The sequence below is a fragment of the Panthera onca genome, chromosome A1, assembly GCF_046562875.1.
Source record: "Panthera onca isolate mPanOnc1 chromosome A1, mPanOnc1 haplotype 2, whole genome shotgun sequence".
In the NCBI taxonomy this organism is placed as follows: domain Eukaryota; kingdom Metazoa; phylum Chordata; class Mammalia; order Carnivora; family Felidae; genus Panthera; species Panthera onca.
Genome location: NC_138339.1, coordinates 234,674,632 through 234,692,072, shown reverse-complemented (window position 1 = coordinate 234,692,072; position 17,441 = coordinate 234,674,632). Strand labels below are relative to the sequence as shown.

General features: G+C 37.4%; 1 protein-coding gene across 6 annotated transcripts in view; it reads right to left on the bottom strand.

The window, feature by feature from the left end:
• Nucleotides 1-17,441, bottom strand: part of LOC132680603 (phospholipid-transporting ATPase IB-like) — a 222,975-nt gene that overhangs the window by 159,171 nt on the left and 46,363 nt on the right. For all 6 annotated transcript variants that reach the window (XM_078445640.2, XM_078445698.2, XM_078445736.2 and 3 more), the window contains 4 exons: nucleotides 14,698-14,767; nucleotides 6,148-6,272; nucleotides 4,772-4,883; nucleotides 1,697-1,862 (listed from right to left, as the gene is read on the bottom strand). In XM_078445640.2, coding sequence (XP_078301766.2) covers nucleotides 1,697-1,862; nucleotides 4,772-4,883; nucleotides 6,148-6,272; nucleotides 14,698-14,767 — 473 coding nt within the window. The remainder of the gene's footprint in view (nucleotides 1-1,696; nucleotides 1,863-4,771; nucleotides 4,884-6,147; nucleotides 6,273-14,697; nucleotides 14,768-17,441) is intronic.

The window sequence follows — 17,441 nt, the reverse complement described above, 5'->3', positions numbered from 1 at the left end:
GCAGGTAGAAGAGAAATCAACTAATGGATGACAATTGAAATTATTAAAGCAAGTGAGCTCTCTTAGGATTTTCTTGGATAAAACAATCCCTAAGAAGCTGGTGAAGGCCATCCTACAGGAAAAAACATGCACACATAAATATATGCCTAAAAGTGTCACAAAATTTTCAGGATTTATGGACCCAAGTTGAGGCATTCCTGGTGAACACAGGATCCTGCAAAACACCAGCATGTAAGAGATGGATCAAGGTGTTCATGAATCAAGTAAGGAACAGATGATTTGTTTGCTTGTTTGTTTTTAATCAGAAGAGGGTGGGACGCTTGGGTGGCTCAGTCTGTTAATCCTCCGACTCTTGGTTTCGGTTCAGGTCATGACCTCACGGTTTATGAGTTCAAGTCCTGCATCGGGCTCTGTGCTGACAGTGCAGAGCCTGCTTGAGATTCTCCCTCTCCCTCTCTCTCTCTCTGTCCCTTCCCCACTTGCTCTGTCTCTCAAAATAAATAAATAAACTTTAATAAAAAATAAAATAAAACTCAGAAGAGGGTGGCAGAAATCCAATTAAATTCCACTTAAATGACCACTGGGTTTGGCAATTAGGAATTGCCTTGAGGCACAATTCCAGTAGACTGGTTGAAATGGCTAGCAGATGGGAAGGGACCAGGAGGTAAGAAAATAGAAACAGTGAGGGTTGTGTCTCCTTCAAGAAGTCTGACGAAGAAGGCAAGAAAAGGTCATTTGTAGGGTATGCAGAATTTGACATTTTATCAACACCAAAATGTCAGTGACTTCTGTAAGAATTTATGTATGTGTCAAAATAATATAATATTCACAGTCTTGGGCTAGGATAAATTAAACAAGCACATTTAAGTTGAGATTACTTTTTTGAAATCACTGAAAATCTAAAAGCTTGAGCTAAAAACCATACAAGTAACATTTAGAAACCAAGATTGCACAAGAATGAATCCATAGTTTTCTGATACAATCTACAAAGTCTGTATCTTCGCTTCTTTATTTTTAAGATGCTCCCAGACAGATCTGCTCAAGGGAAGTTAGAACAATTTAAAATCCTCAGTGGATAGATGAGAAAAGTAGAAAGATATATGACGGTTAATTGTGAAAACATGGAAAGACATAAGCAAAAAAAAAAAAAAGAAAAAAAGACTGAACTTTTAATGGCCAAGTATCAGTTTACCTTTACATCTTTTACCAACCTTCTGGTCCCCTTCAGGGACCCCTGTCTTCATTTGGGGGGCATCATTCCTTGTACACAGAGCACTGTACTAACCCCATAAGGTAGGTATTATCCCCATTTTCAAATGAGGGAAGCATTGCTCAGAGAAGTAAAAAGCCTTGTCCTAGTTCTCCTGGTGACTAAGTGACAAAGCCAAGGACAGAGGCCCTGTGTGTCTGCCTCACCATCTCATTCCTCTGCCTTGACCCGTCTTCTCTCCTTTATTCTGGAATGCCAAGATTATGTGGCACTGGCAGAACAATCTTAAGAAGGAAACACTGTTTCTAAAACTCACTAATCCTCAGTGTCTCAAAAAACCAAAACAAACAACAAAAACTGTTCTGTTCTACCACTTAGAACAAGGGCCTTCCCTTTCAAATAAAAACATGGAAACAAGTGTTTAAAGTCACTTCAAAGCGTTACCACTCTTCAAACGGTAGCTTGTCAACACCCTCGGACACTTACCCTTCGTCCCGATGTACCAAATGTCTCCTCCATGCCCTTCCTTCCAGAGTATGGCTCCCACACAGCTCACCAAGGACATGGCCAGAAGCAGCAGGAACAACACCAGGATCTGCACATTGGTCACCTTCTCAACAGTCGATCTCTTGAGAGGCAATTTGATGGAATTCTGCACCATGGCGAATGCATAGACACCAAAGAGAATGGAAAACAATCAAAGGAATTATAATGCATGAATATTTTTATGGTAAGAGGAGGTCCAAAATCCCAACAGTTGAAAAGGAGAATATGGTTTTTGCCAAGTAAGTACCAACACTGAAAGCACCATGTTGTTGACTGATGGGGCTTTTCCCACTTCAGTCCTTGAGGCATCTTCTACTTATTCACAGAGAACATATTCACACAGCGGACCCACCAACCCACAGTTCTAGGGTTTTTTAAAAAAGCAAATGTGGTAAATCACACAGTCTAGGTGATCTTCTGTACAGATAAAAGAGAAAAAGACTGTACTAATTTATTGGCTTTACTATTTATAGTTATTGAATTATTTCTGGTTTGAAAACCATGGAAAGATACCTTTTATCTGAGTCTGTTGGGGAAATATTCAAGATTTTACCAGTACAGGGACACCTGGGTGGCTCAGTCGGTTAAGGGTCCAACTTCAGCTCAGGTCATGCATGATCTTGCAGTTTTCACGGGTCTGAGCCCCGCATCGGGGTTTGTGCTGACAGCTCAGAGCCTGGAGGCTGCTTCAGATTCTGTGTCTCCCTCTTTTTCTGTCCCTCCCCACTCGTGCTCTGTGTCTCTCTCTCTCAAAAATAAACATTAAAAAAAAATTTTTTTTAAGATTTTACCAGTACAATAATTATTCTAACACATATTTTAGGGACACCAAAGCTCTGGGTTAGGGATACAGGAGAGCTTCAAATAATAACTTTCTATTAGCATTTCAAATTTACCCATAAATTTCTGATAATTGTCTGCATAGGTCTATTAAAATATTGACAAATAAATGTATATTTAACTTTCTTATATATAACATGTATAATTAGCAAGCATATAAACAGATATAGATATTTAACTTTGCAACCATACTTTGCCAGATTAAATTTACCATTTCTACATATTTTTTTAAGCAGGTTTCACACCCAGTGCAGAGCCCAACATAGGGCTTGAACTCACAACCCCGAGATCAAGACCTGAGCTCAGACCACTAGTCAGACTCTTAAATGACTGAGCCACACTGGTGCCCCTACATTTTTTTAAGTGTGGAAGCATAAATCCTCAAAGTCTATTAGTTATGAAAATATGAGTTAGTAATCTAAATAACTCAGCTTTTTTACAAAGCACAGGAATAAAAATTGAAATCCTAGTTTTAACTGCATTAAGCATATTATTAGAGAACGTCCGTGCATATGTGTGTACGTACTATAATTTATATAATATATACATCTATGTATAATATCTCCAAAGCAATCATGTCATTCCTTCTCTTTTTTTAACGGGTGTAAGTAATGTCTTCAAATGCTATACAATATAGAATAGTTTTGAGCTAAGTGTGTTGTGCTTAAAACCTTTCAGTAAGGAAATATTTACATTTACTAGTTCTTTCTTTCCTGAAGTTGTGAAAAGGCCCACTTTGAGATTTTTGTGATTCTGAAATGACCCAATCAGCATGTATAATAAGCAATGATTTACACCCACAAAATAATGTGGAATAGTAGGATGCACCTTCTCATGAGCTGCTGCACAGACTAGCCACACAGGGGAGATAATGGGACAGGCTCCTTAAATCAACAGTAGGCATTTAAATTTGAGACTGAATGTTGTATCACCAGCTATACAATTAAGTGATAACAGCACGATCATTTGAAGACAACTGAAGTCAGAAGGGTGTAGCGTTAGAGAGTTGTGCGTTTTACAGCTGAATCACAGGTCACGATTAGGTGGGTCTATGTTGCCCTTGGTTCACTGTCCAGATACAAACTTCTATTTGTGGGTAGACCGTGTCTATATCGCCGTCTTCGTCCGGGGTTTTTAGTATACAGAGTGTAAGGAAAACTTACACATTAACGCACTACTGCAGGGTGCAATCCCAGGGCAGGAGGAATGAGAGGAAAAAGAAAAGTGAGACAAGAAACCAGGAAGCAAAGAGAGAGTGGAATGTTACTGACCAGTCATAGCTTTGCAAGAAAATGTACCTAGGGCCCCAGTCACAAGGGCCCCAACTTTCCTCGGACTAGTCTGTCACCATTCCATGCCTTCTTTCTCTGCCATTTACCCTACAGTCACACTGAGCAGCGCTCCCCAGATGGCCCTTGGACACAGGCAAGTCTTGGTCTAGCGCTCTCCCACCTGCCGCGCCTTCATTCTGAACCTCCCACACCCTTGAAACTTTCATCTGCTCTACTCAGCTTTCAGGTCTCGGTTTGTTTACATCGTTCTTCCCCACAACAGCCTCAATGTCAGGTTGGATGGCGCTCCTATAGAAACACACAGCGTCCTACACTTAACCTGCCTTAGTGACCTCTGGCTATTACGTTACCTTGACTGTCTTCCTTCACAGACCGCAGGTAAGTCGAGGGCAGGAAACAGGCCTTGTGCCCTACTATACCCCATGGTCTTAGCACAGTGTCTGGCATTACACAGGTGCCAAAGAGATACTTGTGCAAGCAACAGTCAAAGCCAAATGTTATATTTTAGCAGATGGAATAACGGGCGGACTTACTGTCAAAGTATTAAGGATAAGAAATGTGCAAAACATTCCTAGTCCAAAACAGGTGTTTTGAAGGATGTCCTGAAGGGACAAACCAAAGGGTTCTCGAAAGACAGTGATTGGGAAGAATGGTATGTAAGAGTAATAACTTACACAGAACTTCCAATGTCATTTTGGCCAAAATAATCTTACCACTAATGGGAGCCATGTAGACTAAAATGAAATATGGACCTCCCTTCAAACTTCAGGTTAGTAAACAGACATGAGCCTCCTAAATTCAAGAGATATATGATACTAACCCCCCTCACCTCATAAAAAAGGGAAAAATCTAGAGGCAATACAGTCATCACAAATCATTTTACCTGCATGAATTTGGTTTCAGATCCAGTGTAAACAACTACGCCAAGGATCCACTGGGTATTTTTAAGTTGTGTACCTCTTAGCAAGACCTGATCAGGCCCTACTGCAACAGGGCTAAAAATAAAGAGCATGTATACATTACCAAAAAGTTTTTTCTTTTCTTTTCACAAAGTGAAGCAAGCCTAGGCTTTCATCTTATACTTATTTCTTTTTTGTCAAGTTCAACTTTGGGGGGAAATAGCAACAAAAACAAATGTGTCTTCATACAAGGAGCATGGGAAAAAAATGGTTTTATCATCCATTTCTCACTAACCTAAAGGTAAGTTGATTAAAAGTTCTAGAGAAATAATACCTCTCATACCTAGGGTGACTATGAAACTTAATGTCAAGGAAGACTGGGCAGAGGAATAAATACTTGTGTATTACCAATTTGGTTTTCTATAGAAAAGATTACATGTGGTCATTCAGAGCACACAAAGCAACCTTGGTTTGCCATATTTCCCTGTCCTCCTCCCCTCTGGCACTGGGCTGACTCACTCACTATATAAAAAAATGCTTCCCGGGCACCTGGGTGACTCAGTCAGTTGAGCATCAGGCTTAGGCTCAGGACATGATCTCACGGTTCCTGAGTTTGAGCCCCGCGTTGGATTCTGTGCTGACAGCTCAGAGCCTGGAGCCTGCTTCGGATTCTGCGTCTCCCTCTCTCTGTCCCTCCCCGACTTGTGTTTGTTCGTTCTCTCTCTCTCTCTCTCTCTCAAAAATAAATAAACATGAAAAACAATGCTTCCATAAAAGTCTTAAGTGGAAGCTAAGCAGAAGTGGAGCAGAAATTAGGGAAAATCCTTCATCATTATCAAACTTCTCTTCTTGGATGACTTTCGAAACTTTGTTCTTCCCGCTAACATAGCCCAAGGGATGTGCCAAGTACTTCTACGCAAAGGGAACTTAGACCTGACTTCTCTAGCCCATTTACAGGTATACCAATTTTAAAAATGCCATATAGGGGTGTCTGGGTGGCTCAGTCGGTTGAGCAACCGACTTCGGCTCAGGTCATGATCTCACGGTTTGTGAGTTCGAGCCCTGCGTCAGGCTCTGTGCTGATGGCTCAGAGCCTGGAGCCTGCTTTGGATTCTGTGTCTCTCTCTCTGTCCCTCTCCCACTCATGCTCTGTGTGTCAGAAATAAATAAACGTTAAAAAAATTTTTTAAAACGCCATACATTTTCCTCCCATATTTAAGAACCTTTTTAACAGTATATTGATGCCTCCGGTATTTCAAAATCAAGTAAAAAAATGAAAAAACTATTAAACTGAGAGAACAAAAATGGTCATATTTTATGTTCCATTTAAAAAAAATGTTCAATAAGAGAAAAACGATACCTTTTCCCATTTAGATACAAGGTTCCAATGAAGGTATTGAAATGACGATTAGGTCCTTCACATTCTATTTTTCCAGAGAGGCTTGACAATTGTTCTGTTTGCATTTCAGCTGTTTCTAACAAAGCCTGTAAAATAAAGTCAAAGTAAAATTAATATAAAACTTTAATGGCAAAGTTCAGTGTCCTAGTAGTTAACAAAATTATGAAAATGAGGGTCCAAAATGTATTGCACTTACCAGACAACAAATAAGGTACCTCAAACTTTAACATAAAGTTTGTTAGAAAATTTTGCCGTATGAGTATTTTGCAAATATTTTTAATAAGGTTCAAAGAGGTAGTAGGAAAGTCAACTTTTCATCATCTCTACATGAAAATAACATTTTTGAAAGTGTAGTGACTTTAACCAAACATCATGGCATGTTTGATACATTTATAGCTGTAGCTGATGAGGCTGATATCTGGACCGCACTTAGAGTAGCAAGGATCTAGAATAATGGCTCCAAACTTTTACATACATCAGATGCACCTGCAAGTCTTGTTGGAACACAGATTGCTGAGATTCACCCCCAGGGGTTTTTGTTTGTTTGTTTGTTTGTTTTTATTCAGTAGGTCTGAGGTGGAGAGCTAGGATTTGCATTTCCCAAAGGACGCTGATGATGCTGGTCTAGAGAGCATGCCCAGAGAAACACCGATCTAGAGAATGTCTCATTGCAATAAGCAGACCTCAACTTCACAGAGAGGAAAAGAAGATCATCTTCAGGAGAACGAGAATCGAATTGCCATCTGTCTTTTTTTAACAGCAATACGAGACACAGGAAGAAAGCGAAGTTTTCTTTTTAATTATCTAAATAAAAGACCTTTAAATTAAGAATGTTATATCTTTCCAAATATCAAACAAACGTGAAAGTTTAACGCAAATATTCTCAGGCACGCAAATGTCTTAGAAGTTTGGACGCTCAGAAACCTACATCGAAACAGTTTGGGATGCACTTCTGTTAAAAAAAAAGATGCCTTAACAAAAATATGAGAGCAAGTTACCAACTGGGAGAAGGCTTTGATGACATGTTTAACTGACAAAGAATTGGTATAAAAAATATGGGGGAACCCAAGTGGCTCAGTCAGTGGAGCATCCAACTTTAGCTCAGGTCATGATCTCACAGTTCCTGAGTTCAAGCCCCACATCGGACTCGCTGTCAGTGCAGAGGCTGCTTCAGATCCTCTCTCTCCCTCTCTCTGCTCCTCCCCTGCTCATGCTCTCTCTCAAAAATAAATAAAACATTTAAAAAAGTTTAAATATGTAAAGAAGTCCTATAAACCAATAAAAAGTACAAATATCCCAATAGAAAGATGAATAAACAACATGAACAAATATTTCTCAGAAAAAGAAAATATGTATTACCAATAAGCTCAAAAGCAGATGCTCAAGAATGATAGATTAATGAATTTAAAAAGAAAAAGTAGGGGTGCCTGGATGGCTCAGTCGGTTAAGTGTCTGACTTCGGCTCATGTCATGATCTCACGGTTCGTGGGTTCAAGCCCCGCATCAGGCTCTGTGCTGACAGCTCAGAGCCTGGAGCCTGCTCCGGATTCTGTGTCTCCCTCTCTCTCTCTCTCTCTGCCCTTCCCCCATTCATACTCGGTCTCTTTCTCTCAAAAATAAACAAACATTAAAAGACATTAAAAAGAAAAAAATTGTAGCAATTGAGGCTGAGAAAATTAGTAAAAAGTTTAATATGCATTCTAGAAAAATAAAATTCTTAGCAAAACTTTGCAAGGTTGGTAGTTATTTACCAGAATGAAATGCAACTACCCACACTTAACTATAAAATGTCAAAGCAACTACCCACACTTAACTATAAAATGTTAAAGCATTTCCATGTTAGTCAGGAACAAGAAGAGACTGGGTTCTAGCAGAGTTTCTGGGTATTGCCATAAGATGGGGGAGGGGGGTGGGACGGTAAGAAATTAGGTATGATTATTGGAAAGTAAACAAATATAACCCAATTTCTAAAGAAAGAATTTATCACCCACAAAATCCTATCTGCTTGACCTAAAAATTGTAGAAATGTGTAGGAATACTTAGTAAGGTGTTTGGATTTAAGATAAATAAACAAAAATAACTGTAGATATATCATAATTAAGCCCTTACCCATAGAGGGCAACTGTCTAGTAAAGCCTCTATAGGCAACTCTATAAAGGTTTTTGTGTGAACATAGGTTTCTGTCTCTCTGGAATAGTGCAATTACTGGGTCATATAATAGTTGTGTGTTCAATTTTATACAAAACTGCCAAAATGTTTTCCCAAGTGGCTGTGCCATTTTATATTCCCACCTGCAATGTATGAATAATCCAGTTTCTCCACATCCTCACCTGCGTTTGGTGTTGGAACTATTTTAAATTTTGACCATTCTGATAGGTGTGTGGTGATACTTCGACTCTGATTTTAATTTGCATTTCCCTAATGGTTAATGATGTAGAAAATGTCTTCATGTGCTTTATTTTCCATGTTTATATCCTGTTCTATGAAATGTCTCTGTCTCTTTTGCCCATTTTCTAAGTGAATTGGTTTGGAGGTTTTGTTTGCTTGTTTTTGTGTGTCTGTTTTGTTTTGTTTATGTAGTTTTGAGAGTTCTTTGTATTTCCAGATACCAGTCCTTTGTCAGACATGTGGCTTGCAAATATTTTCTCCGAGTTTTCAGCTTGTCTCTTCATCTTCAAAAGCAAAAGCTGTTCATTTTGATGAGGTCCAATTTATCAATTTTTCCTTTTATGGATCACATTTTTTGCATTGATTCTGAGAAATCTTGGCCTACTACAGATCCTAAAGATTTTGTTTTCCAATTCTTTCCCCTAAAAGTTGTATCATTTTACATTTAAGTCATGATAAATTATTAATTAATTTTTGTATAAAGTGTGATTTAGGTCAAGGGTTTATTTGAGGTTATTGTTTTGTTTTGTTTTGCCTGTGAATGTACAAGTGCTCCAGAACCATTTGTTGAAAATGTTACCTTTTCTCCAAAGAATTGCTTTTGCACCTTTGACAGAATCGTTTGGGAATATTTGTATGGATCTATTTCTGGGTTTTCTATTCTGTTGCACTGAGCTATGTGTCTATCCCTTTACCAAAACTACACACTCTTGATTACTGTCGTAGAATGTCTTGAAATCTTATTCCTTCCATTTTATGCTGCTTTCTCGAAATTGTTTTAGTTATTATAGTTCATTTGCCTTTCTGTAAATATTTCAGGATAACCTCATCCATAACTACAAAAGATCTTGCTGGGATTTTCCTACGAGTTCCATTAAATTGGTATGTCAATTTGGGGAGAATAAGTATCCCTTACTGTGTTGAGCCGTCCAATCCATGAACATTGTTTCTCTCTCCATTTATCTAGATCTTCTTTAATTTCTTTCATCAACATTGTAATGAAATTTTCAGCATACAGATCCTGTCTATATTGTTAGATTTATACCTAATTCACATTTTGAGTGCTTATAAATGGTATTGTATTTTTAAATTTCAGGGTCCACAGGTTTATTGCCACTATACAGAAATGAAAGTGTTTTGTGTTTATCTGGTATCCTGCATCCTTGCCAAAAACACATTATTTCATTTTATTTTAGATTCCTTGGAAATCTAGGTAGACAACTTTTTTATGTAGACAACTATGTCAAAATCAAATACAGTCTTATTACTTCCCTTCCAAAATGTATGCCTCTTTACTGCACTTTATACTGCTTCCAGTGCTACGTGAGTAAGAGTAATGTCAGCAGAAAACCTTGCCTTGTTCCCATCTGGGATGGGGGGGTGGGGGGAATGCATTTAGTCTTTTACCACTTACATTTCATTGCATATATTTTAATAGTAGCTCTAAGTTTTTGTAGATGTTCTGTACCATGTTGAGAATGTTCCCCTCTATTCCTACATTTCTCTAATTTTTCTCATTGACATTCAATTTTGTCAGATGCTTTTCCTGCATTTATTGATATTACCATGTGATTTTTCTTCTTTAGCCTAAAATGGTGGATTACATGGATGGATTTCCAATTATTAAATGTACCTTGAATATGTGGAATAAACCTTTATATTTCTTTTCCTGTATTTCTGAATTCTATTTACTAGTACATTTAAAGAATTTTGGTGTCTGTACCCTTGAGGGATATTGAAACATTTTTTTTTTTTTTTCCACTGTCTTTGTCTGGTTTGGGTATCAGGGTAATAATAACAGCTTCACAAAATGAATTGGGAAGTGTTTCCTCCTTTTCTGTTTTCTGGAGGAGACTATAGATAATTGATGTTCATTTTTCATTGCATGTTTGTTAGGATATTCCACTGAAACCACCAGGGCTTTGAGATTTCTTTTGGGGGCATTTTTAAATTATGAATTCAATTTCCTTAGAAGTTATCAGGCTATTCAATTTATCTTTTTAAGTGTTTGTAGGTTTTTCTGTTATGTTTGCCACAATTTCTAGCTTTATTCTCCCATGGGTGGAGAACACGTTCTTCATGGCTTCAATTTTTTTCATTTTTATGAGGCTTGTTTGATGACACAGGTATTCTGTATCTTGGTGTACGTTCTTTGAGCACCAAAAAGAGTATGTCTTTCTTTTGTTGGGTATTGTTGAATGCTGTATAAATATCAAATAGATCCTGTTGGTTGATGGCATTTAGTTCTGTATCTTTGAGAATTCTCTGTCTGGTTGTTCTGTCAATTAATGAGACGGGGTTGCTGAAGTCTCCTACTAAAAATGTGGATATGCATATTTATCCTTTAAGTTCTAGCAATTTTAGCTTCACATATTTGCAGCTCTGTATTTTGATGCATACACATTAACACTGCTATGTCTTATTGGTGGATCGACTCTCTTGTCATTACATAATAAAAAATGTTCCCTTCTATCTCTGGCAGTTTCGTTTGCTCTGATGTCTACTTGATATGCTATTAATAAAGCCACTCCTGACTTATTTTATCTTTACATGACATATCTTTTTCTATCTTTTACTTTTAACCTGCCTATACCATTATAATTAAAGTGAGTTTTGTATAGAAAACTTATATCATCCAGCATATGCTTGGATCATGCTTTTAATCCATTAGATAATATTCTAATCCAATATTTCAGGGCATTTAATGTAAGTATTGATTTTGTTTGTTTTTTTCTGATTTTGCTTTATTGTTTTTTCTTTCTCCTGCTTTCCTTTGGGTTACTTGAACATTTTTTTAGAATTTCATTTTGATTTGATTGTTTTTTAGTATATTCCTCAGTGTATAACTATTGTAGTGGTTATTCCAGGCATTACATTATTTATGTATAACTTCTCACAGTTTGTGTCATCTTACAAGTTTAAACAAAATATAGAAGGCTTGCTTCCTTTTATGTCTCTTTACCCTCCTCTGTTACATACCTTATAGATTTTCTTTCATACATTTACAACCACATCAGATAACTTTATAATTTTTGTTTCAACCATCAAACATAATTTAGAAAGCTGAAGAGCAAAGAAGCGTATTGTATTTGGCCTTATTTTTGCTTATCATATTCTTTATTCCTTGTTTCTTATGTTCCTTTTTTATGGTTTCCTTCCTTCCTTTAGCCATTCTTTACAGTACGTCTTGTGGCAACAAACTCTGTTATTTTTTTCCTTCAATCGGGAATGTTTTAATTCTCTCTTCATTCCTGAAAAATATTTTTGCTCCATACATGATTCTGGACTGACAGTTCTTCCCTATCAGCATTTTTTAAATGTTATGCCACTTCCTTCTGACCTCCATGGGTCTTTTTTAAATTTTTTTAATGTTTATTTTAGAGAGAGAGAGACAGAGACAGAGCATGAGTGGGGGAGGGGCAGAAAGAGAGAGGGAGACACAGAATCGGAAGCAGGCTCCAGGCTCTGAGCTGTCAGCATAGAGCCCAACGCGGGGCTCAAACTCACGGACCACGAGATCACGACCTGAGCCAAAGTCAGATGCCTAACCGACTGGGCCACCCAGGCTCCCCTGACCTCCATGGGTCTTAATAAGAGATCTGCTTTTATACAAATGGTCTTTCCCCTATAGGGAGTATCTTTCTTCTCTCAACTACTTTAAAATATTTTTTGTTTTCAGAAGTTTGATTATAATGTGTCTTTGTATGGATTTCTTTGGGTTTATCCTTTTTGGTTCACTCAGCTTCTTAAATTTATAGTTTGTTTACGTTTTTTTTGGCAAATTTGTGAAGTTTTAGCCACTGTTTCTTCTGATAGTTTTTCAGCTCCACCCTCTTTTCCCCTTCCAGTAGCTCATGTCACGAATGTGAGCTCTTCGGTTATATTCCCACAGGTCTCTGAGGCTCTGTTCATTTTTTTTCTCAGCCTATTATCTCTGTTATTCAAGCTGGGCAACTTCTATTGCTTTATCTTTCAGTTCATGGATTCTTTCCTCTGTCCCTTCTATTCTGCTGTTGAGTTCATCACTTGAGAGTTTTTAATGCCTTAAGTACTTTTTGTACTTTTCAGTTCTAAAATTTCCATTGGGTCGTCTATTTCTTTGCTGAGATTTTGTTTCTTCGCTGAGACTTTTTATATGTTCCTATTTGTTTCAAGAATGTTTGTAGTTGCTCATTGGAGTTTTTTTTTTCCCAATGGATCCTTTAAAATCGCTTCCAGATAATTCTAACATCTCGTTATCTTGGTGTTGGCATTAGCTGTCGTCTTTTCAATGAGTTTGAGATCCTCCTGGTTTTTGGCATAATAAGTGACTTTTTATTGGAATCTGGACATTTGGGGTATTATAAGATCTGGACATCATTTAAGCTTTCTGTGTTAGGTGGCTTCCTTTGACACCACTCTGACAGAGGAAGCAGGTGTTGCCTCATTACTGCAAGATGGGGGTAGAAGGACAAGTTGCACACTTGGCCTCTGTTGACAGCCAAATGGGGAGGCCCCTTGTTACAGCTGGACAGGAGTGGGAGTTCTGGCTGCCCTGTCGCTTCCATCATTGAAGAGATTGGAACACCTTATTACTGATGTCCATGTCGTCTCCACTGACACTGTGGAAAGAGGAGAGGGCCTTACTGCCACCCTTATTACAAAAGCAAAGTCTTAGCTTCCTACTTGGTTTCTCTGACATCATCTTTGTGGTGGAGTTGGGTGCCTCATTTCAGGATGGTAACGGTGGAAGTCAAGGCTCTACATTCAACCTTTGCTGGCAGAGGTGGGAATGGGACCATATTTTCACTCCGTGTCTGGCTGGGGTAGAGTGGCCGTTGTCAAAGTTTCTGTCTTACTCTCTGCCCTTTTCCCAGTCCTTTGACTAGAGAAAGGAGGCTTTTGTTGGACCATCCTTTTTTGGGTCTGTGTCCATTGGTTTTTCTGGGTTTTTGGTTTCTTCAGTCCCAAACCTGGTATATACAAGGCAAAAGGAAAACCCAGGGAACTCACCACCATGTTGTTCCATGGGTTCTAAGGTCCCACAATCTACCTTCTTCTGTCACTCTTTCAATGTTTTTCAATGACACTTTCAATGTCTCCTTATAATTGTTTTCTACATAATGTCCAAACTTTTTAGTTGTACTTAGCAGGAAAATAGAAGAAAACATGCCTACTTCATTTCTCCTGAAACAGAAGTCTATAATTGCATTTTTAAAATTCAAGAAGGTACCACCAAACTATCACAACAATTAGTACTGGGGATAAAGGTGGGATTTAGAAGATAGAGAAGGCTTAATAGACTGCCTAGGTTTCTGTACTGTTTGTACTATTTTTACAAAGATGATGTACTACTTTAATAAATCCTAAATACATATTTTTCACTTTCAATCACACTAAAGTTTGCAAAAAAGATTAGCAGACATGTAAATATTCAAATGTCAAATCAGGGGCTTCCTTTCTGAAGCCAAGTGATAAAGCAAAGACTCAATTATTTTATTTATTTTTTTTATTTTTTAAGAGGAAGAGAGAGAGCACATGAACAGGGGAGAAGGATACGGAATCTTAAGTAGGCTCCACACTCCTCACAGATCCCGACACGGGGCTCAATCCTACAACCCTGGGATCATGACCTGGGCCAAAACCAAGAGTTGGACACTCAACTGACTGAGCCACTCAGGCACCCAAGACGCAATGATCTTAAAGATCAATGTCTTTTTTCCATTAATAGGAAGTTAATTGGAAAACTATCTCCTTCCATTCATAATCACAAGTTACTCTGAAATTCAAATGATAGTTTAAAAAGCAGTGTTATATAAGATCACTCAGAGCTCATTTAGATTAATAATGATGATATTTATCATGAAGATAGTTATATTACCAAAGCACTAACAAAAATATCCTCAAAACAGCATGCTCAAAGGTATGTTATCCTTTATGACCTGAATTTTATAGGACACTTTTTTCTTACCTAGTTCCTACTTGTTTTTTTTAAAGTACCCTGTAAATAACTGCTGAGGACTCATTACATCTACACCAGAGTAGTGAGATACTTTTCTTCATGAAAAATAAATAATTGGCACCTGACAAAACTTGACATTGTGAGCTTAAGCATAAAATCAGGATTTAAAAAGGTGTCTTTACCTGCCGTATTTTTAGGTTTGTCTCCCCATCCAGATTAGATGTTGCAACATAACATGTTGCCTCAGGTTCACTAAGGAAAATAAAGCAAATAACATTGAATGAATATCTGTCAAAAAAACTAATTTCCCAATAATATGAACAATGAAATGGGACCTACATCAACAGCTCTGTTTCTTCAAAACCGAAAAGACCACAGTTACTTTTCCGGGAGATATTAACAGTCTGATACCACCAGCCTAAAATTCACCCTATAGTAGAGAACTTTCTACCCTTCAAAAGCTGTGTGATTACTCTTTAATCTCAAAAAGAGAAATGGCTGACGGTGAACAGGATATGTTATATAGGCCAGGACAGACCAGCATCACAACTAGGTCAAACTTAAAATTCTGTTCTTTTCTAAAATGTGTCCGTGGTAGTTCCCAAGAGCTCAGGCTCTATGGCCTTTATAATGAGGGTAAATCTTTAGGATAACTCTGGACAGAGCTGAAATCCTCAAACACTACATTTGGGCTTCTCCATTTCTATCTAACCTCACCAGTGAAGAAATTAACACTGAATTAACAAACATTTGTCTTGCCAGATTTTACTCCATGTCAAATGCAACTCACTCATGAAAATTAATTATTTGGGGAGGCGGGGAGTGCCACAAAGAATAACAAAAATTGTCATTAAAGTCTTGATTTCAGTCTTATCTCTTTTGACTTATTCACAGCAGTATCAAGTTTAAAATAAAACAATCTATCAATTTTGCCAGCCAAGACCATATACCCCAAAATAAAAACAGATCTTCATTAAGGATGTCAGTGATATAACAAAGTAAGAACTTCCAAAAACTTTCTCCTCTATGGAACAATGAGATAACTGACAAAAATTACCAGAATCAAGTTTTTCACAACTCTGAAATTTAACTAAAGATTTAAATCAATCCAGGGAGATTTTATTCAAGAAAAAAAAAAAAAAAAAGCCAAATCTTGTTGTTGTTTTTAAAGAGAGCTTTGTAATATTTTAACTTCCTCCTGCTTTGGGCTAAGTAGCAGCTTTAAAAAATAACAGTCCACATATCTAGTACTGAGGGAGCATAAAAGAGAATGACCTCTTTCAAAGCCTTATTCCCAAAAAGTTATTATTTCACCTGTCTGATGGTCTCTGGAAGGTCCCACCTGAAGGGCTTGTTTTTATGTGACTTAACCCAGAGCTTACCCAGTGCTCAAATCTAGGTAGACAGTGGTGGGTGTAGGAGAAACATTCGTTGAGAACATTTACAGGAAAGTATTTTAATGTTGCAGCTATCTGAGGTGATGTATAAGTTAGGGAAAACAACAGACTAACCAAAAAGCCTAAAAGAAAAACTTTCTTTTTAAATTTTTATTTATTTTTGAGAGAGAGAGAGAGAGAGAGCATGAGCAGGGGAGGGGCAGAGAGAGAGGGAGACACAGAATCCAAAGCAGCCTCCAGGCTCTGAGCTGTCAGCACAGAGCCCGGCGTGAGGCTCAAACTCACGCCCAGGTGCCCCCTAAAAGAAACACTTCTAATGAAAGGCAACAAAAAGAAATCCTGGGGAGGAGAGAGAATTTGATGGCCAGAGATGCCACATTATATTACTTAAAATGTTCAATTTTCAACAAAAAAACATGAAACATGAAAACCATGAGCAGCAAGTAAGGATGAACCATATACAGATTAAAAATCAATAGGAAGTCTTCCTGAACAAATCCAGACTTTGAACTTACCAGACAGGTGTAAATCAGCTATACTAAATATGTTCCAATAGCTGAAGGAAACTATGTCAAAAGAAATAACATATTAGAACGTGTCCCCTCAAATAGGGAATATCAATAAGAACAGAAATTAGAAAAAAGAGAGCAAATAGAAATTCTGGGGTTGAAAAGTATGATAACTGAAACGAAAAATCCACTGCTCAGATTTGAGCAGACTCGAACTGGAAGATAGGTCAACTGAGATAACTCAGGCTAAGGAATAAAAATTTAAAAGAATAAAGAAAAAAAAAACCAGAGCCTCAGAGACCTGTGGGACACAAACAAACATAGCAACGTACATATAATGGGAGTCCCAAAAGAATTCAGAAAGGGGCAGAAAAAATATTTAAAGAAATGATACCCCAAACTTCCTAAATTTGATGAAAAGCATTAATCTACACATCCAAGAAGCTCAACAAAATAAGCCTCCAAGTAAAATATTCTCAAAGAAACCACACGTAGACAAATCCTAATCAAACTTGAAAATTAAAGCCAAAGAGAAAATCTTGAGAGCAACAAGAGAAAAGCTACTCACCACTTTGAAGAGATGATAAAAAAGACTATCAAATCTTTCTCAGCAGAAACCTTGGAGGATAGAAGGTACTAGGATGGCATATTCAAAGCACTGGAAAAAAATTATCAACCAAGAATGCCATATCCAACAAAACTACCTTTCAAAAAATGAAGAACTAATACATTCCCAGATAAATAAAAACAAAGACATTGTTGACAGCAGGCTTACCCTATAATAAATACTGAAGGGGTTTCTTCAGACTAAAATGAAAGGTCAAAGGGCAGTATCTCAATCCACATGGAGAAAAAAAGAGTACCATTAAAAGTACCACGTAGGTAAACATAAAAGACACATATGGCATATATATATATTAAATATATATATATATGACCATATATATACTATATAAGTAAATATAAAAGATAGATATATATACTTATATATGTATATATGTGTGTATATATATATATATA